This window comes from Bos javanicus, chromosome 15 (assembly GCF_032452875.1).
Source record: "Bos javanicus breed banteng chromosome 15, ARS-OSU_banteng_1.0, whole genome shotgun sequence".
Taxonomy (NCBI): domain Eukaryota; kingdom Metazoa; phylum Chordata; class Mammalia; order Artiodactyla; family Bovidae; genus Bos; species Bos javanicus.
Window position 1 is genome coordinate 40886647 of NC_083882.1, and position 26657 is coordinate 40913303.

Consider the following 26657-nt stretch of genomic DNA (forward strand, 5'->3'; position numbering starts at 1 on the left):
GTCTCTAACAACAATTAACCACAGTAAAAGGAGAATGGCAGTGGGGAGGTTCAGTACTGCCCAGAAGAGAAGAAACTTCTGGCTCCTAGTCAGTCTTCTCTGAAATCACCCCAGCAGGGGGTTGGAGCGCCTTGTTACAACTTCGAGGCTCCCTACCCAGCGTTAGCTGACATAGGTTAGGGTTAGGGCCACAATCTTTCTGGTAGTGTCTGGCTACCGCACAGCAGTTACTGGCTAAGTTTTGTGCCTTGCCAGGCTGTCCTTTCCCCAGTCTCTTGGCTAGAGACAGCAGACTTATTAGTCTGTGCTATTTGCTACTTCCAGCCTACCAGCATCTTCAGCTCCAAATTTGGGGTATATTAGGCAAAAATAAAACCCAGGGAACTCACCCCATGTCATTCCTTGATCCTGAGGTCCCTAGTCTTTATGCCTTTTCTCCACCTTTCAGAGTCTTCTTATGTTTATTTTATATATAATGTTCAAGATTTTCAGTTGTTTAAGCGGGAGGAATAGGGCAATGTACATCTACTCCATCATCCTGAAAGCAAAAGTCCCCACTTTTTAAACTGGTTCCCACTATGTTCAACCACACAAATTCCTGGAAAAATGAGGACAGAGTCCATGGAAGAGAGTTTTCTTTATGTGATGCTTACATACTTGGACAAATTTGGACTACTCTACCAACCAAATGAGTTATGTGACCAAGCCAGCCATATAAGAATGTCCAAATTACCTGTTAAATCAGGGTAGCACTTATGATATAAATGTGTCTAAACTAAATATCTGGAACACTTATGATTTCACAAATGCGTATGAATTTAACAATTTTCTATTCAAAACTTTAAGATGGTCATTAAATTGTGTTTACTTAGGGAACAAAGGTCTTTCACCTAATCTCATCTTTCCCAAGACACTACAAGGAACCATACAGCCAAATCCAGTTTTAGACTTTTGAACACATTTTGACATAATAAACAGATATTTAAATGTACTTACCCCAAAAGAGAATAAAAACTATACTAATAAAAATGGCCTAGAATAGTAACTACCACTGAATAAGCAACTCAATAAAACTACCTATAAAAAGATAGTGTTTAAAATTTACTATTAAGTAGAATGCTCTCCTCTAGTTAATATCAAACATATGAGGTTATACCATTTAGATCTTCTTAAAATAATACACTCTCAAATATGCTTGCAATAAGCAGATTCAAGGTTTCTTTGATTATAAAGTTCGGAGAGACTGATTTTATGTAGACAGTTCTAATTACCTAATAAATCAGTGAGAATCAAGTTTTTTAAAATATTAATGTAAGTAATCTTTTGGCTGATATTATTTTTTCAGGATTAATAAGAAGACATGTAAAATAACAGGAAATTAGAAACATATTATTTTAGTATTCTCATTCCCTTCAACATTACAAGGACATAAACATTAATGTAACAAAGTAGATATTTCCTTAAATCACCTTAGTCTAATGCAGAGCTCCACAAAATATCTTAGAATATTTTGTGAATATGTTCCTCAGAATCCTAGTATCCTTTGAAATACTAACAGATGTCCCACAGAGAAAAGGTTGGTTGATTTCTCTATTACAGGAACACGGAGGGCACTTAAAATTAAATGCGCATTGTAAACTTCCCAAAGAGTATTACAGTTACACAGCTTCCCAATTTTATTTAATCAGAAGTCTTCTTCCAAACATCTATTAAACCTATTGGAGACTAGTGCTGAACAAAACTCAATTTGAGAGACGGAATAGCAGCAGAACCCTTTACACTACTTGGACAGACAAAATGGAGACCAGAAACTTAAAATAAATATTACAGTTATAACAACTAAGAAATAATTCAATAAAGAAAACATTAGGATGAAAAGCTGTTTTAAAAAACTATATAGGCAATTTTTAGCACTTATTTAAAAATTAGTCTGCTATCAATCATGCTGAAAAATAACCAAAGTTATATATAGATGTTATAATGATACATTAACTAAGTGGCAACTCCATTCTTACTTAATTTTAAATATTACTCTCATGTTAATTTATTTAAATATGGAGATAAAACAATTCAGAAACTGGGTGTTTCAGACGAAGTTAAGAAACAAACAAAAAAACCTCTGATTTTAACAGAATTTCATACTTACTGATCTGAAATTAAATACCAAGTGTTAACCACAGTGAATACACCTAACTATTGTGGCTCAGTAAACACAATATGTAATAAGCAAAACACATAACCATCAATGCTGTGTATGAAGGTAAGTATATGTGTGTACATATGTGTGCATGTAGTCAAGTATGTTTGTGTATGTATGTATAAACAGCCAATAAGGCAAATATACTAAGACCACTGGTAAGAGTAAAAAAATAAAATTTTACAAGAGTTCAACTTAAATTAAGGCCAAATATTATAATAGTCTGAACAACATTTTATAATGCTTCTTTTAACTAGATATTTATAATCCACATTTATACTGAATTCTTTTTAAAACACATAGCACTAACAAAATACACAATGGCAAGCAGTGATATAACACTAAATTTAGATGTTATATGATGATTTCTGCAGTTCAAGAAGTGTAGGTTGTAAGTTTGAATTCAGAAAATAAAGGGAAATCACTTACCTCTAACTAAAGTTCTCTGAAGGTAGTATCCTCCTTAGAACCCCTATCTTGGGTAGTCTCACCTGCTGTAATTTCCCTCAAGACACTCCAGCAAAATCTAGGAAGTTTTAGGTTCCCTTCTGCAAGCCCTATTAGCGCATGTGTGTATAAACCTGCTTACATCCTGCTTCATAGATGTAATTTTCAATTTCCACTGAATAATCACCACCACCATCATCCATATATCAATGTAGGATAGAACTGGAGAATTCCATTCAGAAATGTGACTTTTTCCACTTCTCCAAAATATCCTCCAATTCACTTCACTGCTGTGTCTGTAACGTACTGAGGAGAGTGGTAACAATTCAGCAGGCAAATAATGAAAAAGATTCAGCTATTTTTTTATAGCTGAATACTCAAGTATTATATTTGCTGAATACTCAAATATTATATTCCAACTTAACACAAATAAAACTTCCTCAAAATTCAATGAATATGTAAGAAAAAACTAACATATACATGAAAAAATCTTACATAAAAATATTTTCATAAATAAAGTAGAAAAAACTGTGTACATCACTTGGGACTACTGAACACTTCCCTAGTACATTTCCTTAAAGAAATGCCAAAGTTTTAAAATGAGTTAGGAAATAATTCACTGAAAGATAAATCTTAACAATTTTTATGTCTCTGACAAAAACTGACAAAATAAAGTAAAAACAAAACAAAAATGAAAAATAAAACTAGCCACTCAAGCCAAGGCCAATCTCATGTACCTAGAATGGCAGTTTACAAGGGTATTATTAAGTACTTAACAGAATTTTTCAAATCTGTTCAGGAAGCTGACTGAATCACTGAATCACTGAATCGTACACCTGTAACTTACATAATATTGTGCAGTAACTATACTTCAATAAAAAGAAAAACATTGGAGAAGGCAATGGCACCCCACTCCAGTACTCTTGCCTGGAAAATCCCATGGATGGAGGAGCCTGGTTGGCTACAGTCCATGGGGTCGCTAAGAGTCAGACATGACTGAGCGACTTCACTTTCACTTTTCACTTTCATGCATTGGAGAAGGAAATGGCAACCCACTCCAGTGTTCTTGCCTGGAGAATCCCAGGGATGGGGGAGCCTGGTGGGCTGCCATCTATGGGGCCGCATAGAGTCGGACACGACTGAAGCGCCTTAGCAGCAGCAGCAGCAGCAGGATGGCTAGATTAAATACAGGATCACCAGTGTAACTTAAATTTCAAATAAACAAACACATTTCTATCAAAAAATAAATAAATAAATAAAAAAAAAGAAAAACGTGCACTTAAAAAAAGCAAAGGAGGCCAAATCGTCCCCTGTCTTGGAAAGTTACTGTGAATTCCCACTGACTGATCCCATAACTTCTTGCTGTTACTGCCTGACAGTCATATAAAAATAGGAGAAAAAAGCAAAGGGTATCAGTTGTCCTAGAGACTACTAAATCACAGTTGAAATGCTATTTTAGAGGCTAAAATATGGACTAGTTTTAAGAACATTGATTTTACCTGCAAGCCACCATCAGCCTGACTGCAGCATAAGTAAGATCATCATGATGAAATTTGACTTTTTCAGATATCTTAGCTGTGAAAGTTTTCCCTGACTCATAATAGGTTTGAATGAATGTTTCTAAATTCTAATTTTAAATGTCAATTTAACTCCTTCCATGACTCTCCTTTTGTATAAGCAATTAAATACACAAATGTAAGGATAAAATACAATAATAAAATTACCAAAAAGCAGTTAAAAACAGAGAACAAAAGGAGAAATGAGAAAATCTTAATCACCCAATTTGATGATATATAAATAAGCTAATTATATATAATTCTGATTCTTCAAATTATCTGTGCTTATAAAATGCCTGGGTCATTTTAAAATTAAATTTTAAAAGAGGAATACTTTTTCAAACAATATGGTCTGTGTTTGTCTTAATAACTAGAGGTTATTCTTCTCACAAAAGTATACGGAACAAAACAGCACTCTCAAAACAAAAAAGTACTGCCAAAAAAAAAGTAACAACAGCAGTATTTATAGGAAATTCCCTGGCAGTCCAGCAGTTAGGACTCTGCACTCTCACTGCCAAGGGCCCAGTCAGTCCCTGACTGGTAGAACTAAGACCCCACAAGCCACCTGGCAAGGCCCCCCAAAAATAAATGTTAAAAAGTAGCATTTATAAAATAGACTGTTTATAGAGGTTTAAAAAAAGATAAAGTGAAATAATCTAGTCACTTCTACAGAAGAGTAAAAGATTGAGCCATGAGGCAGTACATTTGTATATACTGCTTCTCTTAAACATGCACTATTAGGACTCACTGAAGGGTCAAAAATCTTCTAGATCTTGCTAGTTTAAATGCAGGAATGACTAACGACCCAAGAAGGTGTGTCTAGGATGATACTTACCTTAGGATATATTATATCACTGTGCTATTATGTATTCTGTGTATGGATACACAAGCAGTCAGCTGAAAGGTACACACCACACTAGCAAACGCCTGGCTGGACCCATAAGGCCGGATGACCAATGGAATATCAAGGTATGTGTCGATTCTCCAACCCTCATAGCCACATTCCAGACATCTCACGTAGTCCTTCAGCTTGCCTTGGTACAGTTCATTTATAAGATCAGCCTAGAAATAAGAACATTTGAATTTTTAAAGGGTTCCTTTAAAATTAGTTAATACTTTATGCCTTTGAGAATGAGTTTCAAAAGGATATTGATTCTTACTGTTGAAGTTTTAGAAAGCTTTAAGATTTATATAATCTAAAATTCTATAGGAAAAAAAAAAATCAAAGCTTAACAAAGACAAAATAAGAATGTGCAAAAATGAACTATTTCAATTCTCATATCACTAAAAATCCCACTATTAAAATGTTTTGTTGAAATTAGTTATCAACTAACTTTACTACTAAGCCCCATATTATATTTAATTAGGATGGGAATACATCACAATCCATCATTTTAGGCATATTGACAATCACACAGCTAAATAACTGGCTCTATAGCTTTACATATACATATCACTATTTTCACAATAATATGTTCTGATTTCTAAAATCATATCCTCTATCTCAAGATACAAATAAAACTTTTTTCAGTCATACACATAAAATAATTTGAAGGGAAAATGTACTGTACTTTCAACAAATATAAATTTAAAAAGAAACCTTAAACTCCATCTCCCTCAATATATCCTCACCTAGAAAAAATGAATCTCTCACCTACTCCCCAAACTTAAGTCAACTGGGGGCTACTTTGACCCAAAGGAGATAGGTAACTCCCTAAGTAAGGACCCTCCGTGTGAATGTCTTGCCTCAAGATTCCTGTACCAAAACTTGGGAACTCAGAAAGAATGCCCCAGCTGGTCTTAATAAAATTGTTGACCCACAAACAGACCTACGAAAAGAAACATCCCCTAATACCATCTGCATAAGGTTACAAAAATACAATCCTATAGATTATGTAGAGAATCTAGATCACTAAATAAATGTAAATTTTTTCCAATATTTCTTAAGTAAGAATAGGTTAAGAAGGAAATCATAGTTTGCCTCTTTCATAAATTTATACCTCTTCAAGTATTGAGGATTTATAAGCCTTCAAACTAGGATCCACCATAACTGTCTACGTTAATATTGTTTGTTTAATGAAGCCTTCTTCATTAACCTGCTCCAGCTATATCTGATTGTCTTCTCTGAGAGGGCATTTCTAAGTGTTTCAATCCAGCGTTTTTCAAAGAGTTTTGCTAGCAACCCACAGTAAAAAAATAATTTACATTGCAACCTAGTACATATAACTGTAACAAAAGTGGCATAAAACAATACTTACCCTTACTATGTGGTGCTTCTCTTATATCTATTTTATTCCTTTTTGAAAAAAAAAAAAAAGTGCTGTGTAGATTCACTAAATTAATCTCATAAATGAATGGACTGCAGTCTAGTTTGAAAAACTCTAGTCCGAGCCATCAGACAGTACATCCTTTGGGCTACCCTCCAGACTCCTCTTTTGGCCTCCAATGATCTTTTATCACTACACTTAGCATAAACCCGCCTCGGTAATGAGTTCTGAGCCTCATTTAGTTCAGCCTTAAGCCTCATTCCAATGATATATCTAAAGTTTTCCCACTTTTAATCTGTTCCTCCTTCCACTGGATTTAAGAATATGGTCAGATTAACAAGGATCCTAAGTGTGAAAGGGCTTCCCTGGTGGCTCAACTGGTTAAGAATCCACCTGTAATGTGGGAAACCTGGGTTTGATCCCTGGGTTGGAAAGATCCCCTGGAGAAGGCAATGGGTACCCACTCCAGTATTCTGGCCTGGAGAATTCCAAGAAATGTATATAATCCTTGGGGTTGCAAAGAGTCAGACATGACTGAGCATCTCTCACTAAGTGTGAAAAGCATGAATATACCTCACTGGTCAAAAAGGTAATGCTAGATGAATATACTTTACAATGTACACTTTATGTGTTACAGATTAAGACACTGAATTTACTTAGCATCTATCTGAAAATACTGTTCAAAAATCACCCCTAACACACACACACACACACACACACACACGAATTACATAGTTTTCAAGGCAATGGCACCCCACTCCAGTACTCTTGCCTTGGAAATCCCATGGATGGAGGAGCCTGGTAGGCTACAGTCCATGGGGGTCACTAAGAGTTGGACACAACTGAGTGACTTCACTTTCACTTTTCTCTTTCATGCACTGGAGAAGGAAATGGGAACCCACTCCAGTGTTCTTGCCTAGAGAACCCCAGGGACAGGGGAGCCTGGTGGGCTGCCGTCTCTAGGGTCGCACAGAGTCGGACACGACTGAAGTGACTTACCAGCAGCAGCTAAAAAGAGACCATCTAGGTCACAGGGCCCAACCTCCTTAAAGATGAGGAAACTCTCAGTACTTTAACAACTGGGCTAATGCCCAAGTTTTAAAACATTCCAATAAAATAAAGTCACTTTAAGGAATTAATAATTTATTAGAATATACTCTCAACTTGAGAGATAAATTACCTGTTCTGTTTGTTTCCATTTCTGTTCCAAAGCATCAAACATGACTCTGCACAGTTCTTGTACATCATGCTGCTGCCAAGCTATTTTAAGATAAAATTTAATTAAAAAGAGCTATTAACTTAGTATAATGAAATATTAGTTTGTTGTTTAAAAGCAAATTGTCAGAAATACGGGAAAATCTACACAAAATAATGCTAGATTTAAAAAGAACACAAAATATATATTAGAATCATAAAAAGGCAATCATATGAAAAAGAACCAAGAGAGCTCAACATTTTATAAGCAGCATAGGCTTTATGGTGCTACAATATTTGCCATTTTTATTACTTTTCACTGTAGAGTCGAGAAATATGTTAATAAAAATCTAAGCTAACACATTAAAAAAAATTTAGTTTAAGTACATAAAAATAGAGTATAACCAAACTTATTTTACAAGATAGTTTTAATGGATCAAAAACTTATGCCTCGGAGCTTAAATTTTAAAAACAAGCTATTTTTAAACACCAACCAAAAAGCAATGAAAAGGTAAAGTAAAGATGTTGATAATGTTGTTTATAATACAGTCTCTCAAGTTCCTTTGACTATTGCAAATACTTATCATTACAAGAGAATTAGTACCCTCACTACTATCCCATCCAAAGCTCCTTGTAACATCTGTGGTTTCAATTGCTCTCTTTTTGCTGGTTTGTAACAAAACAAAAAGCCTCTGAAGTTGGTATGGGATACTTGTCACTGGATCTTCTTCAGATTCTTCAAATTCCCACCTATTGGAATGAAATGTTTGAGAATTATTCATAACATATTTTTATTCTTTAGAGCATAACTAACATTAAGACCATAACAAAAGTAAATTTTTAACTCTGGGGATTTTACAGAGCTTGGGTATTAACTAAAGCAATTAATATCTAAAGAAATATTCTAATTCATAAATTTAGAAAGCAATTTAGGCAACATGAATAAAAGGCAAAGGTTATTTAAGAGTAATCGCTGAACGTGAATCTGGTCAAGATTCTTGTCCCAATTATTAACTCACAGATAATAGAGGTAACAAAATATTAAATGACACTATGGCATTTGACCATCAAAATCCAAACTGTGGAAAACTATAGGACAAATGCCATCCGTTTTTGATACACATATATATTTCCAAGGAATAAATTGCAATGTGGAAAAAGATCAAAGGGAATAAAAAATAGATTAAATAGGTTAAAAGACTTGTCAATTTCAATACACAAATCTTGTTTGGATCCTGCTTTGAATTGTTTAAAAAAGATATTATGAAGCAATCAGGGAAATTTTAGCAGTGACCTAAGATATAATTTACAGGTAATATGGTTAGGTATGTGCTTCCAAATAATCAGAATGGGGGATTATAGACGAAAATGACTGATCCTGAGTTGATAATATCCAAAGTTGGGTGATGGGTACAGAGCAATTCATTATACCATTTCACTGTTTATTTTAGTATGCTGGAAATTTTCCATAATTCATGCTCAAATACCTAAAGTGGTAGGTTCTTTCTGGCTGCTACAGAATAAGTGAAGAGAATAAACAAACGGAACTCTATCTTTCATGCTAGTCCTATCCTGTCTGTAGTCCAACAAAGTCCAGCCTTTTAAGGGAGCCATCCTTTCTTTAGTTCTACATGATGAACTTATTCATTTTTGCTCTTGAAAGTCCTCCTGTCTATAACGTCCTCTTAATCTTCTCTACCTGGCCAAACCATACCTATCTTCATGATGACCTCAAGTTCTACTTGCTCTGCTAAATAAGCCACTTCTCCAAGTTTCGTTAATCTCTCTTCTCTCTAAACTCTCATGGCATTAAGTCATCCTTAAATGTTATTTCAACTACTTTAAAAAATACATATATTACTACTGTGAAGAGATCTGTGAATTACTTAAGAACAAAGACCTTATTTCTAACTTTATCTATCAAGCACCCACATATAAACACTGGGTAACAAATACCTGCTGAATGAAAAACATGTCAATTTTTTCAAGTAAATTCAGATGAGCTTACATATGAATTTAATGGTAATATAATGTTGTTTGTAATATCAAAAGTTCCAAAACTACTTTAGATACTGTATTTATTTAGTACTTTATTACTATAAATATTTACAGTAATTACAATGGTGTTTCTCAGAAGTAACACAAAAGGGAGGAAAAAAATCAGTTTATCTGTACTTTAAAACGTCAAAAAATAAAAGTTATGGATATTGTAAAGAAATATACAAGAGTGTATTACATGTATTATAATAGGATACTCATAAAAACAAATGTCTGACTTTAGGGTTTATTTAAATATGGATATATACAAACATATATACACATAGTCTTTTAAAATACACACACATATAAAACACAGAACAGTTGCATTATAGTTTAATTAAAAACAAAATTTGCAAGTTTAAAAAGGCAACTTTGTTTCTTAAACTGAGATGTGGAGGAAAAAAAGAATATGGTTTGCTCCATATCTACTCCAAAAGTAGATAACATACTTCTTCATAAAGGCATTCAAGCTAAAAGCAAGGGAAGCTTAAATATAATAATTTATCTTAAACATAAATCTTATCAATTTTATCCTGTTGCTGTCTATACATTTCTGATTCTCTCTCCCCACAAATTTTTCATATGCCTGCCTCTCATAAAATCCTTTTCTTATTTACTATTCAAGGTATGTTTTAAGAAGTGAGAAATGCCCCAAACTTAACAAAGAAATGCAAGAAGGTAAATAGATTTAATTAGTTAAAAGTTGTATTTCATTCTTAAATCAATTTTATTGATAGAATTTTTTTGAATACTCACTTATATAATGCATTCCTAAATTCAGGAGTCATAAAAAGTGTTTGCAAAAGGCTATTCAAATAGCAAGTCATTGCTTGGTTTACTAATCCCACGTATCCTTAAAAAAACAAATACACAAATATAAATCAGCATTTATGTAAAAAAATTAACAAAAAGAAAACTTAACAAGAATTTAATACACAGTAAAAATTAAGAGATTAAGGTTATAATTGGAAATTATTTCAATGTTTTTCGATAATACCTAAAAAAGACATTTTGGTCAATATATGCACTATGTAAACTTTATTTCTCAGAGAAAGTCAGGATCTCCGGACATGCTGTTGTATGTCCAGAGATATACACAGACATTACATAGCATTTAATAAAATTTTAAGAGTTACATTTAATACAGTATTTTGTGACAGAAATAAATCTTTGTTCCCCAAATCTAGTGTATTAAAATGGAAAAAGTATATACATATTCACTTTAAATATCATATACACCCAAAATATGAAGACAGTACTGAACCAGTTCACCAGGCCCAGTAAACCAATTTCTACCAATAATCAATAACATAAGATACAGTCACTGTATACAAACTCAGAGGACTTCCGCTGTTGTACACACCCATGAAGTATGAAACCCTATAGATCAGCACGCCATGCAAAGAGTGGCTATTAAAGTAAGAACAGAACTCAGAGATGGAAGAAGAGAATTGAGAGAAAGGGAAAAGGAAAGGAGTAACTTAGATGCATTCAAAATTCAAATGAACTATTTAAGTACTTAACTTTATATACCTAATTAGAAATGGTTACCACTGTTGAGAATATTTTTGGAACTTCTCCTTTGAAATAGGCTTTAGGCCCAGTTTATGAGGTATGCATACACACACACAAACATATCAGCCTCATCATTTTATTATACCTTATTATTTGAGTAAAATGTGGTAAACACATTGTCTAATAACTAAATTTATTTACTCCCACTTTATACTGAAAGACTTGGTTATCTCAAAAAATCTTAAATCTTTTCTCAATACATGCCAAAGGCATTCACTGACGCTCTCTGAAATACATTTTTCAATTTTCCAAGAATTAACAAAAATATCTTTTGTTAGTAAGATAGTGGCAAACTTTGTAGACAAACGATATTGCTAAGGTGATAGAAAAGATCAACAAATACACAATGACCTTTGATTCAGTTGTGGAAAAGAGGAACAGATTCACACTATCTGCACTTGTACAATTCTAAGAAGAGACCAAGTAGTTGCCTATCTTTTACTCTGGACTAAGGTTCAAGCTTTGATTTCCAATGCCTTCATCTTTAAGAATACTGTGAGCACATGTCTATATACTTACTCAACATTGTTATATAATTATAAACTGCTTCAATCCCTAATCAACACGTGCCACCTGAGTTGTTCTTACAGCATACTGTCCTTAATCCTTATTAGAGCTTTTAATTCACTGATCTATAATTGTTTATTTATATATGTTGCCCAACAGTGAGGGGAGTCGTCAAATATAATTTATCTCTCTACCCTACTACTTAGCACAGCAGCAGGTACCCATGAGGGAGAAGGGAATATGACTTACAAGCAACACAAATCTATAAGCTACTCGAACTGATAATGGATTCCTTCCCACAAATAACAGCACTTGAGCAAGGAGGCCCAGTTGTTCTGCACCTGCTCAGCTGCCTGGGATTTCTTCTTTTCCACCTCCTTCCCCAATTCCTCCAGTCAGGGACAACCATTCTACCAGTAGCCTTCAAAGGCAAGTTACTGTCAAGGTACTACTGTCTTTTGCGTACCCTAAGATCAATCATAACCATTTATCTGTGACCTTGTTTCCCTTCCCTGGGCCTAAAAAAGAGTGGCGGGGGGAGGGGTCTAAGGGAAGGAGGGATAATAACAATTTTTCCATTGCTCTTTATTTTACCACTAGCAATAACAATCAAATAGAAATGTATAGTCTTCTGTACTTCATTTAGCACCATATTTAACAGAATGACCAGTGTGTCAAATAAAAGTACTATTATTTTCCAGAAGTATGAAGGCTTTAGTGAGATTAAAAAGATAAAATGCTACAGAACTAATAGGAATCTTCTGTCATTATGGGAACTACTATCAAGTGGGCCCTCTATCTGAAATAGTCATGAGTCAATAAGTATAAGTCAATAAGGGAAGAAAACATAAGAACATATGCCATTCTGTACAGAACAATAACAGAGAGCAAACACAGAAAGAAATCCTGAACAGAACCAATAAGAAATGAAGGAGAACTCTACAAGGCCAAATGAAGTAGAAAGAAACTGGCCAACTCAAAGTAGATATAAAGAAAAGAACTGTTAATGAAACTGGCCAAGGAAAGATATCTCAGATTTAAATGATAGAACACTTCAGTCACCATTAATCACCTGTGAGTCCAATCAGCCTTCAATCCACTCCTTAGTTTTTTAAGTGCCCCCTACTTCCAACCGTCTCCCATTAACAGTAATTGGCCACCAGAAGGAATTAGTAGGCAAGGAGACAAAAAAGAATAAGTCTCCAACCTCACTGAATTATGGAGGGAAGTGTTCCTGCAGTTTTGAGTTGATATCATGAAAGCATTTTTCAATGAAAACATTTTGTGCATTTCAATAAATTCTTAAGCAAAATGCCAAAAGTCACTAACAAACAATTTTTGAACACCAATTCGTTTGGATGTATATAGACTGTTCTAATTCAGAAAGGCAGTACTCCAGAACACTGAAGGAAAATGTACAAGTAGGGAAAAGAGCGGAGTAGAACTGTGTGAGGAACAATAGTTGGAAACGAAGACTATGATTACATGGCAATGTATATCAAAGTCCTGTAAAAATATTTTGAGTAAATTTCAACTTAGTGATTCAATTTCTAGAAACTTACCCTAAGGAAATAATCATAGATGAAAATTAAAACTTATAATAATGTTCATTATAACATCAGTAATAATTATAGTTTAAATATTTAAATCATATAATGAAACACTACTTTTTAACCATTTGAAACCCATACTAAAATACTACTTAATAATACTGAAAAATGCTCCTCATACATTATGTGAAAAATATATATTAAAACTCTGCTCATAACAATTTCCTTATTTTCTTGAAAGCATTCAGATGAAGGAAAGAAGACAAAAATAAGCAAAATCATTAAAGCAGTTTCTGTTAATTGTACTGTCAGAAATTTCCACTTTCTTCATTTACAATATGACAATGAATATGCATTACATTCATACAATCAGAGAACATTTTTTTTAAAGTATACTTTAGTCTCTAGGAATTTACAGGCATCAGAGAGCTATACATTATTCAGTACAAAGTAGGAGTTCTGTAAATAACTTCTTGCATAAGGACTGAGCTGATTGTCAGAATACACAGCAAAAATTTCAAGAATCCTGACTTGTTAATTCTGGAACTTTCTCAAAGTATTTCAACTATCTTATAAAAATCTAAGGGTATTTATTTAAAACAAAATGCAATTTATCCAGTCTACTCAAGAGTAACTAAATCAGTATTTTGGGAGTAATGCCTCAGAACCTACATTTTTAACAAGTATCCCAAAATGATTTTTAAAGAAATAAAATTTTGAGAATCACTACTCTTGACAGTGTAATGAGAAGCAGCTTTCTTATTTGCTATTATCTGAAATAAAAGATACTTTTGCATTCTCTTTTATTCTTGGTAGTTTGCTGCAAAAAGTTCTATTTATATAAATTGATCGTAAACACCAAACCTGACCAGTTTTTACTATATCCAGAACAAATATGCCATTAAGCCTGTACAAATGCTTAGCTGGGAGTAAATTATTCTATATTTCAATTACAAAATATAGTAAGTGGGAAGACTACAGAACACATTAAAACAAAACCTACATGTAATTATATATTTCTCTTTTTATACTAGATGAAAATGAAAGTGAAAGTCACTCAGTCGTGTCTGACTCTTTGCTATCCCATGGACTATACAGTCCATGGAATTCTCTAGGCCAGAATACTGGAGTGGGTAGCCATTCCCTTCCCAACCCAGGGATCGAACCTAGGTCACCTGCAATGCAGGCGGATTCTTTACCAGCTGAGCCACCAGGGAAGCCCTTATACTAGATAATTGTATTATATTTACAATCATTTCTGTTTTGAAATTCTAAGAGTAAACACTCTGAAGCCATACCTAGCATGAAATAACATTAACTAGCTATACAATCAAAAGCAAAATGATATGTAAAATGATTCAGATTACATTTTCAGGCAAGATTACATTTTCAGTCTTATATATAAATAAAAAATTGCATAAATAAAGCAATTCTACTAGCTCAAAAAATTGAAAAAAATTCAAAAATTTGTTAGTTTTAAACATAACATATTCAGAGATAAGCTAGCAGGAATTTTTTAATTACATGATTAATGTCAAACATATGATTAGATTAAAGCAGAACATAACACAGTAGTTCTAATAAAATAAGCCTGACCCATTTGTTTCCACATCAAAGTTATCTCTGTAAATCTACTGTAGTCACACAGACAGATATTATACATTCCTTTCCAGAGGAAGTAAACTTCAAAAACTTAAGATTAAATTCAACATAAAAGATTATCAAAAAGAAATGACTTCTTTCAAAATCCAATTTGTTTTTTTACTAAACGGTAGCAGTAACAATAAAGATAAAATAACAAGGAGATGAGGGAAAGGGAAACCATTCTTGTTCTAACTTTGCTTCTGCTCACTAGTGATCTTGTTTTGGGTCTGAGTTTTCTAATCCATAAAATGAGAAGATTAGGTTTAGATTGCTAAAATTATTCTAGGTTTAATGCTCTATGATTTTATGAAAATACAACAATCATAAATCTTACCAGTTTCTGATTTATTCAAAATAGATGAATAGGAGTAGCTTTGGCTGACATAATCACTGGTAGAGCCCGCAGAACCTTCTCTTGGAAGTGGACCAATAAATTTGTCATGAACACTGTCATCCCCAGCACTGGAATCCTCCTAAAATATAGCATAACCAATATTTACTGAGTGGTAAATACTGCTAAAACAATGAAAAAAGGCATACTAACTCCTGAGGCAATGAAAAAAAGACAAGGCATTACCAGCACCATCAAGACATTCCCTGACTATTTCCTACAGGAAGGCCTGAAACGTGCCCAATATAAAACACTTTAGAGAAATGCTTATGTCTCCTTCCAAAGTTCTTACTTTCTCAAATTTCTTTAATTCTTTTTCAATTTTGCTTAAATGAGAGAGATTTCTTACTAATCAATCAAAAGTACAGTTATGAACTCCTTGATGACAGAGTTTATCATTTATTTTTCTATCATCTTTGCTAAGTAGGCCTGGAAGGTAGGGAATACTCAATAAGTACTGAATGAAATGGAAAGGTTCCTATTATCTCCAATAACAAACTTCCTATCAATGAGGAAAATGTGCAAAGGGAATAAAGGATATAAAATCAGCACAAGAAACTAACACAGAGTTGAAGAGTAATTACTAAGAATTTTAAAACAAGAATCCCCAAATTAATAGCTAGTTTCCCCCAATTAACAGCTAGTTTAGTTTCAGTGTTACTCAGACTAACCTAAATCATAAGAAGTGAGATTAAGGTAGGTCAGCTCCCAAATCACTACAGATGGTGACTGCAGCCATGAAATTAAAAGACGCCTACTCCTTGGAAGGAAAGTTATGACCAACCTAGATAGCATATTCAAAAGCAGAGACATTACTTTGCCAACAAAGATCCGTCTAGTCAAGGCTATGGTTTTTCCTGTGGTCATGTATGGATGTGAGAGTTGGACTGTGAAGAAGGCTGAGTGCCGAAGAATTGATGCTTTTGAAGTGTGGTGTTGGAGAAGACTCTTGAGAGTCTCTTGGACTGCAAGGAGATCCAAGCAGTCCATTGTGAAGGAGATCAGCCCTGGGATTTCTTTGGAAGGAATGATGCTAAAGCTGAAACTCCAGCACTTTGGCCACCTCATGAGAAGAGTTGACTCATTGGAAAAGACTCTGATGCTGGGAGGGATTGGGGGCAGGAGGAGAAGGGGACGACAGAGGATGAGATGGCTGGATGGCATCACTGACTCGATGGACGTGAGTCTGAGTGAACTCCGGGAGTTGGTGATAGACAGGGAGGCCTGGTGTGCTGCGTTCATGGGGTCGCAAAGAGTTGGACACGACTGAGCGACTGATCTGATCTGATCATTTTCTGGTATTGCTTTGAAATGGATGCCCTATGCTTAACTACTGTCTATTATCCAGAGAGGCACTCTAATTCACAACAGACTCCTAAATGAAAAGCATCTAACAGAAGAACTTTTCCTGAGGAAAGTTCTTTAAAGAGAAGGGTTCTGAGAAAGTCCATAAACTCTGTGAGCCTTAGTTTTACTCAGTCTGTAAAGCAGCAAGTTAAATCAGACAAGGTTTTTTCAGTGAATGCCTTTCAAATTAGGAGTTACTAGATTCAATGATCACTAAAGCCACTCAACTAGACAGGAAATCCTATTGAAATATGAATTGCAGAAAACACTAAGAGAACAGAAATAAATCATATAACTTTACAAACAAGTCATTCTAAAAAGGGGAGGGGCGGGAGTGGGGGCAAAAACAACAGAGTAGCTAATTCTGGGGGGTCTGTTTCTCTACCAAAATACCAGAAAACCTGGCAAAACTGCCAAAGATTTACAGCAGACAAGCAAATGCTTAACCAAAGAAAAGGCCACTGAAATGCAGTAGGAGATCCTAGACCCATCCCCACCCTTGTAGTGGTGATGCCCAGTGTGGCAAGAGACCACACACAAAGGTGCTACGGATACCCAGTGCAACCATATTAGCATACGTACTTACAACAAACCAACAGAATCCAGAAAAATTATTTATTATACACACGTTGTGTAAAACACATCTCTCCTCTCTCCTTTGGAAAAGTGCTTCACAAACAGTAGGTGACAGTGCGCAACAATTATGAGTATAGGGCTTTCTAAATCGTTTACCAGCAGTATCTGAGGCTGTTCACCATCTTTATCTGTCAAATGCAGAAAGTTCTTCTTTCCTGGCTCAAAATTAGCATCAAGAAGAGACTTATCACTGGTATGATCCAGTGGAGCCTACAGGTATTAAAAAAAAAAAATAAAAACCAACTCAGATAATGGGAAACATTAATGATAATAATAAGTAATATGTAAACAGACACATATCTACAATTATTGGGCGTAAGTAGTATTTTTTAAAAACGAAGATTCTGATAAATTCTGTCAATCTAGGTTTGAATTCATTCATCTGTTCATGAACTAGGATGGCTAAGCTCAATGACAGCGTACATACTGACAGGTATCCCATTTGTTCACATTTCCCAACATCTAAAAAAACTGAAGTGCTACACACAAAAAAGAATTATAAGCATTTATGTTTCGATGTTCTCTAAAATGTATGCAATACAGTATTCAATGGGTTTTCATGAAAACTAACTAAAGAATATTTTATATAACTAAAAACATGTTTTGATATAGGAATATAGTAAGAATTCCCATATAAGGAAACACTATGCACAAGCAACCCAACTTATATAATCATGTAATATTAAAAAAAGGGCACTTTTAGAAATGAAGGAAAAGCCTGTCCTAATAAATGATACCTACTTCAAGTCTACTGGCAGGATTCAGAGGATCCCAGGGAGATAGATAGAAGCGATTAGTCACTAACCCAACACTCTAGTCTACCGCTGAGAAAAATGAAGGATAGGGTGAACGCCCTACTCTTTTGTTTTAAAACTACTTTGTGAAGCTGGTAGAGAACGGACTTGTCGACACAGTGAGGGAAGGTGCGGGTGGACAAACTGAGAAAGCAGCCGTGATATGTATACCCATCGTGTGTTAAACATTAATAGACAGAGAGTAGGAAGTTGCTAAATAACACAAGGAGCCCAGCCTGCTACTCTGGGATGACCCAGAGGGGTGGGATGGGGGAGGAGAGGGCAGCTCAGGAGGGAAAGGATATATATATTAATATAATTATGACTGACTCCTGTTGTTGTATAGCAGAATCCAACACAAAATTGTAAAGCAATTAAAAAAAAACTTTTGTTCATTAAGAGATGTTTTTAATGTTTCAAAGACATGAGGATTCTCTCTTTAGAAGGCCTTGTTTTATGCAGATGCCTTTACTTCTTAGAAAATTAACATTATATAAAAGTATAGGTATTAAGGACAAAAAAATTAACTCTAAGAGATGCTGCCACTTTGGTATTTGTGTGACTTAACACAAGTTACTTCACTTCCCCATGACTCAGTTTCCTCACCCTTAATACAAAGCTGTGATAGCACTTAACTCATAGGGTGGTTAAAAGAATTAAATAAGGTTTTATTTGTATAAAGTCTAGTATCAGAACAAAACTAGGCACATAGTAAGCACAAAGTAAGTGTTAAGTAATAAAATAAATTTATCAAAACTCACTTAACTTTGGCTCACATGTAGAAATCCATGAGAAAAATTGGACACAGAGAACCGGAAGCTAAGAGAAGCCACAAGAAAGAAAGAAAAGAAAAGAAAGAAAAAAGGTATCTTTGGTTCCTTTATATTCTGACAGGAACCAGAACGCTCAGCATCTCTCAGGCATAAAAGATGAGATGATACAGCTAGAATACATGGGGAGGGAAGGTTTACCTTAAGAAATATGAGTCTGTGTGTATAAAAGGGTGAGTAGATAAATGAATTAGGCTTTTAGAGAAGCATACACGTGGCACTGTACAGGAAGGTAAGAGTATACTTGTAGGCAAATTAAAACACAAAAATGAAGTACTTAAAAACAGTCACAGTTGAAGAAAGAAAAACAGTTAATCCTGGCACAGTGCTATTTGAAACTACTGCAGATGTCAATCTAACACACGCTCTGAGTGCCCAGGGAGAGTGTCTTTGGAGGGTACAAACTAATACTGACGTCAGCCATCAAAATGCATTCCATCAAGTGGGAAGACGTAAGTGAATAGCAATCATAATAAAAAGACCATTAAGTGGCATAGCAGAGAAAAAGCACAATAAGAAGCCAAAGACAAAGGTTATTTTTAAAGTAGCATGAGGAAACATCAAGTAAAGTTTCTTAAAAGTAAAAGATAAACAGGACTTAGGCAAACATATATGGTAGTATAGGACTCCTTTAAGTTGAAAAACAAGCAACACTAGAAGTTACATAGTAATGTAAAACAGAATATTCAAAGTTTCAGATTAAATATCATTTCTCATTGTATAACCTGCTGCTGCCAAGTCGCTTCAGTCGTGTCCGACTCTGTGCGACCGCAAAGACGGCAGCCCACCAGGCTCCCCCGTCCCTGGGATTCTCCAGGCAAGAACACTGGAGTGGGTTGCCATTTCCTTCGCCAATGCGTGAAAGTGAAAAGTCAAAGTGAAGTCGTTGGGGACTACCAATTTTACTGACCAATTTCACAGGGGAAAGGTTGGTTAATTTAAAACACTAGTTTTTTTTGTAAGTACACACTGAAAAACAATTTTATTTTATATTAGAGTATAACTGATTTACAATGTGTTAGTTTCAGGCATACAGCAGTGATTCAGTTATACATATATAGCTATTATTTTTTCAGATTCTTTTCCCGTTTAAAAACAGTAGTTCTATATTAAAAAAAACCAAATACATTATGAAATAGAAGGCAAAATATCATCAATTTTAAAGGCAAATCAAGAAATATCCAACACCTCTTATTCTTCTATACAGCCAATTAAGACTATACCCTCCAAATATGATGAAGATACACATTCAACTTCATTTGCTGTTAAAGCTATTTTCCTGGGAAACTGAGGAGCAACAATGGTACAGGACAGGAAGAGGTTAACATAAGCAAAAACATGGAGATGGAGAAGTATAAAATTTTATGTTAAAATAAATTAGTCCTATCTGTGAGTTAACATTAGACTTAAAGGACCAATTGTCTTGAATGCTAACCTAGGGAATATGATTTTTTAATCAGTGGGCAGTGAGCAGTCATTAAAGATTTCTAAACTGGAAGATGATAGGAGTACTATGATTTAAGATGACTGAAGATAATTCTAAAAATTATTTAGGGTGAATTTGGACTGAAGAGTCAGGGAGCAAAAAGACTATAAGGAATACTATCCTAAAATACAGATGAGATCCAACTCAACAGTCTTCTTGCTACTGTCCCATGCAAAACTCATCAGTGCCTCCCCTTTGCACTTAGAGTAAACTCATAAATAACACTTAAGAGTAAACTCATAAATAACACTTAATAATACTTAAAACATGTTAACGTAATTATTTTTTTATGTACTTGTCTCTACAACTTTACTGTGAGATCTTTGAAGGAGAAGTCATGGTACCACCAACTTTCCTCATCAGGTGTTTCATCACTCTATGTGGTACATAATCTCTGTTAATATTGCAGATCCAAGTCCTTCTATTCCTTTTTCTTTCTATATATTACATTTTTTTCTCCTTTTCAAAACATTAATTATAAAATACATATGATTTTATATCCTGCTTTTCTCACTTAAATATTTAAAATGAGTATTATCCCATTCAGTAAATGTTGGAAATTTTTCCACAGATGACACAGTCTTGTGATAATCAACTCATATGAATAAAAAAACGAATGAAATAACACTGCAGACTTTAAGATAATCAAATGCTGAATTTCAAATGAAGGTAAAGGGATGAGTTGCACATACACTCTATAGAGTTTTGCTTATGGTATCAAGAAGGGTTCCAGGATTTAATATACTCATTAATAACAGCAACTATAATATTATTAGCAGCTTAAGAAAAGATGCTTTCAGTTTAGAGTTTTACCGTATCAGCAGTATTGATCCCATTCCCCCACACCAAATCAAAGGTTCCATTTATGTAGCCTACTTTGTTGGCCACATCTTCAAAGAGCTTTCTGAGTGGAGTAGAAGCTGGTAAGTTTAAAGTGATCCGTTCATTCACCGTCTTTGAATTAGTAGTATCTTGTATTATACATAAGACTCTTGGTTCTTCAGCAGCATTTTCTATCTGAAATTTTAAAAAATACATTATTTATCTTTAAAGAAAAATATAATTATTGTTTTCTACTATTAAATGCAAAACAACACAAAATACGATTTTCTTTGTGTGAATATTACTGTTTTACGTCTGAAACTCTACTGGGTATGTCAAACATATAAAGCACCATGTATGTTAGTTTTGGGAAAACTGGGTCATATATAAGAATCAGCTGTTGTTCTTACAGATATTTGCTTTCACCTTTTAAGGCTGCAAATCAATGACCAACAAGCCCATAAAGACAGTTTACCTGAGCAATTTTCAGTTGAAAACAACAAAATCTGACCCTTAAAAATGTGTCACTACTATGCCAGCACGGTTATATCTAGCATTTCTGGGTTTCCTGATGAAACAGAAAGGGAAGTGTATAGAAATGCAATGAGGATTATCTCAGACCGCAAAACCTGTAACTAAAGGATATAAGCAATCAGGCACCCTGATCTTTATGTTGTCCTTGTCATACCCGCAGACTCAATGTCCAAAAACCCCATTTACCCCATTTATCAGTGTGTTAGGAGCTAATAAGCTTACCCAAAGAGACTAGCCAGCAGAGGGGTAAAGGTAAGCCAGGAAAAAATACTTTTCTATTATCAATGTACAAGGAATTAGGATCACAAATTTTTTTCATTCTTTTTCATCTAGCCCGTAAATCTGAGAAGAAAAATTTTGAAAAAGATTTTCTCAAGGAAGCTATGCATTCCCTCAAGCTGTTAAAGGAGACTTTTTTCCTATCTTCCAGAGGGATAGTTGGCTGCTTCAGACACTGTAGTGAAATAAGTTCTTTCCCTCCTCCTGTAATGCCCAACTCAATGAATGGTACCATCATCTACAGACTGCTGAAACCAGACAGGTAAGCATATTCTTCATTTCTTCCTTGTTCTTCACCTCGCATAATTACCAAATTCTATCATTTCTACCATCTGAATATCTCTTGAACTATTCCTTTCCTCTTTATTCCTGCCTGCAGTAATCAGAATCTTACATTAAGATATGGCAATAGTTTCTCTCACTCTTATCTTCCTTCAATCTAGAACTGAATTTTAATATGCAAATCTGATTATGTAAATATCTTCCTTTCCCTCAGTGTCTAGTGAGGCAGTTATTTCCTCTCACCATCCCCACAAAAGGCTTTTGCACAAATGTGAACTGTACAAACCGGTACTGCATACAAGAATGTATTTCTTTCCTTCTTAAAAAAAAACAGAAAACAAAAACACAATAATATCATCCTCAGTCTTTTGCTGCTTCTATATTATCCATTTTAAAATAAGAATACTTATTATCACTGATGAGTACTGTAGACAGAACAGCCACAGTTTTTGTTTGGTAAGGTAATATAATCATTAATTAGTTTCTGCCATATATCAATATAATTTGGGATTTGTAAAAGATTACTTAAACTAAGGTTAATCCAGATAGTTTAGAACAGAAGTAAGTTGCCATAAAAGAAGTATATTGTTTAAGACTGGCTAGCACTGTATTTCACACAAATCAAGATATTTAACTACCAATAATACCCCTTTAAAAACAAAGAAAAATACACTTTTAATCAAACAAACAGGATAATAAAAAAGTCTTCAGCTGAAAACTTAGGATGTTATATTAACACTTGCAATAGATGGTTTTACACATTTTAATGTCAAACTGAGAAATATAAAATGGACCCTTTTTAAACTCTGGTTTACAATAAAGGAAGGAGAAACTCAAAAACAATTTCAACTACAAAAGATCTGCTTTCACAGTTTCAATAGTATACTTCAGAGGTAGACTCAAGTCTTCCAGGTGAAAAGCACTATTGTGGCCAGATTTTAAAGCTTCAGATAAGTTTGAGTTAAAGGTCGAAGGAAGAGAACTCTACCTAACAATTCAGGAATCACAAACACTGGCATAGCAGTATACTTAATGGTGATATGACACCATCATATGGCCATCAGCAATTCCTGGTTCTTCCCTAAATAAGTGAGTACAAGGTACAGGCACTCCAGCCTCCTCTCCCACATCCAGATGTTGGTAAAATTAGCCCCAGTGGAATCTCATCTGAAGGCTAAGTGTACTGTAGTAAACACAAAAGCTAATTTTATGTATGCCTTTTATTCTTTTTAATAACAACAACTTTCTTTTCTGTGCACTGCATGTTAAGAATTTTTGTTTCTTTAAAAAAAAAAATAGGAAGAGTATGAAGGAAAAAGTGGAAATTAACTCTAATTCATAACACAGGTAACTGTGAACATTTTGGTTTATATTCTTCCAAATATTTTTCCTACACATACACAAACGGATATATACATGCATGCTTTTAAAACACAAATGTTCAGATAGAATATATATGCTGTTTTGAAATGTCTTTCTTCACTTATACACATATAATCTTTCCTTGTCAAGTTTTTTCTAACTCATCGTTTTAACAACTGAATAGTATTTTATTACACGGATTAATAATAATTTGTTCCATCAATTTTATTTTACTGACTCTTAAGCTAGACTTTTTTTACACTTTAGAAATAATTTTATGATGAATATCTATATAAAATTTTGTGCATTTTTCTGTTTCCTTAAGCTTCCTGTAAGAATTTCTAGGTCAATCACATATTGCTCTTAAATTCAATTCTAGGATAATTTAAACAAGCTTTGGTCTTCTTTAAAGTTCTAAGATAGCCACAAGTAAATTCTATGACTTTATACTCAACCTCCTGGCCCATTTTTCAGCCCGAACTTAATCTACTATATGGCTATCATCCATGGATTACATGTGAATTTTTGTTACCATGAATGCCAACACTAATTACACTGAAGCAAAATCTCTTTCCTCCTCTTGCCTCCCAATTTAGCAACTAATAAGAAAAAAAAAATCTTTTTCCCAATTTTAAGGTTTCATCAATAAGGTGTACCAATCTTAGCTTTCCAAGAGGGATATAAAAAAAAACAACTCTACAACATTATACTAAACATACAAATTTCCAAAATACTTAAAATGTAAAAAAGTATTTCTTAGAATTAGGAAAATAGGGGTGTCCTCTTTTTTCTTAATTTCTTTGGACCTCTACCCCTGACTGATCCTACTTATGCCCAAAGCAAAAAACACCACCATCTTGAGGTGAATTAAAGATGGCTACACATTCTTTGCCATTCTTTTTCCTCTTCCAATGAATCTGGGCTGGCCTTGTGACCAACTAGGACCAACAGAATGTGACAGAAGTGATTCTGTGTGAGTTAAAGCAGGAAACATCTGGTTTTGGATCTCTTGGAATGTTCCTCTTATAAGTCAGCCAAGCAAAAAAAATTCATTTACCCTGGGATCACCACACAGAAAATGGCCACTTGGTGGAGCACTGGGGTGGCTGCTAAGTGAGAAAAGCCTTCTTGGACATTCCATCTAAAGCTAGTCACCAACCAAATGCAGCCAAGTAATGATCCCAGATAATGCTATGTGGAGTGGAAAACTGACTGGTTAAGCCTTTGCCCAAATCCCATCTCAAAGAATTGTGAACAAATAAACTAGCTGTTTTAAGCCATAACGTTCTGGAGCAGACTGTTCCACAGTAATAGATAACAGAATACATTCAAGCACGTGCATGCGCTGGTAGGGAGAAAGATGTGGCAGCATTAGTGACGGCGGCTGGTAGTGGGAAGGTGTCCATTTAAATACTACACCTAACATTAAGGTACAGCATCTGAACACACACCTTAATTTAGGGAAGGGAGCACAATTTTCAAGTTAGTGAAAGTTCTATAATGAATAAGAGACAACAGTTTAAAAAAAAAATGCAAAGTTTTAGAAAAACCTAAAGCATGTCCCACTTGAGAAAATATTTCATCTGTATTTGGTGAGCTATTAGAGAGGCATAACATTCTCTACAAAGAAAATCTAGTCAATTACAAAAAAGGTACAAAGCATAAAATTAAGATTACTTACTTTGTGAGCAACTCACAGTAATATTACATTTGTGAGAAAAAGGGGACAGTCAACAGAAGTTATATTAACACTGTAAGCTGAGAGAGTGATCTGTCTTTATGCTCTCTGTAGAAATAGATTTCCTAGCAAAGCCTGAAAAAAAGAATCCTTGAAAAAACAAATAAAAATGATAGCCTTATTTACAAAAGGTAAAATATACTGGGATAAAAACACTGCAAATATATGGTCCGTCCAAAGATTAGGATCACTGTCAGAACATCTAGAAGTGGTCAACACAGATAGTCCTTCTGCCCAAGAAGTCTCTGAGTCTGCTAAAGGGGTGTGTGCCTCTCAAGTCATCTTATCTCCTATTCTGGGCATTTTGAACAGTTCTAAGTTCAAATCTGTGTTCTATGAAGTTAATATCATAACATTTGTTTCACAAAAAAAAAATTCCTACATATTTCTTACTAAAAAACACAAAACAAGGTGCACAATTAATGCGTATATTTAAAACGGTGTTCACACGCAGAAAAATTAATATCAAACAAAATTCAAAGCTATCAAGATTAAGATTTTTCTAAGAAAAAAAGTAATTTATGAAGAATTTTAAAACATTAAGAACCTCTTCACCTCTAAGTCTGTCAACCCATTTTCTCTCAGGACTTTCTTCTTTTCAATGTTATATACTATGGTTATAAACTTAAAAATACGTCTCCTCACACACACACACACACAGAGTCCACTTTATCTACTTCTTGATAAAGAAACTGCTATGAACTAAGAAATGAGGTCTTAGAAAATTACCCTTCTGGGTATCCACAGTTCATGGTTAATACACTGCCACAAACTGGAAAAAACAACTCACGGTGTAAATATTTTTGCTGACTGAAATTTATTAAATTTATCAGCCTCATTCAGATTGTCCGTTTCTACTTTAGTAAGTAACAAACAATTCCTGGGGTAGTGCTGGGAGTCTTACACAAGAAAAAGATTACTTTATTTTTAAGATCCTCCCTCCATTTTATTTCAACTCCCCACGAAACTCTAATGTATTTTCTTTTTTTTCTAATGTATTTTCTAAGTGGTCTCTTGCCACAGATCACCTGGAGAGAATAGAAGAAATTAAATTAAGAACCTTGAGTCTAGAGATAAAGGGGTCTGAGTGAAATGAGGTATTATTAAAGGTTAGAATGGGATGCTACATCAGAGGAATGTGTAAGTTTCTAGTGCATACAGGTTGTTTTTAATTTCTAT

At 34.3% G+C, this 26657-nt stretch overlaps 1 protein-coding gene across 6 annotated transcripts in view; it reads right to left on the reverse strand.

Moving 5' to 3' along the window:
* USP47 (ubiquitin specific peptidase 47) overlaps positions 1-26657 on the reverse strand; it is a 104333-nt gene that overhangs the window by 46894 nt on the left and 30782 nt on the right. For 5 of the 6 annotated variants that reach the window (XM_061440785.1, XM_061440784.1, XM_061440783.1 and 2 more), the window contains 7 exons: positions 21275-21478; positions 17448-17561; positions 15312-15450; positions 10458-10554; positions 8266-8411; positions 7648-7727; positions 5113-5262 (listed from right to left, as the gene is read on the reverse strand). In XM_061440785.1, coding sequence (XP_061296769.1) covers positions 5113-5262; positions 7648-7727; positions 8266-8411; positions 10458-10554; positions 15312-15450; positions 17448-17561; positions 21275-21478 — 930 coding nt within the window. The remainder of the gene's footprint in view (positions 1-5112; positions 5263-7647; positions 7728-8265; positions 8412-10457; positions 10555-15311; positions 15451-17447; positions 17562-21274; positions 21479-26657) is intronic. The other variant, XM_061440786.1, reaches the window with a different exon arrangement.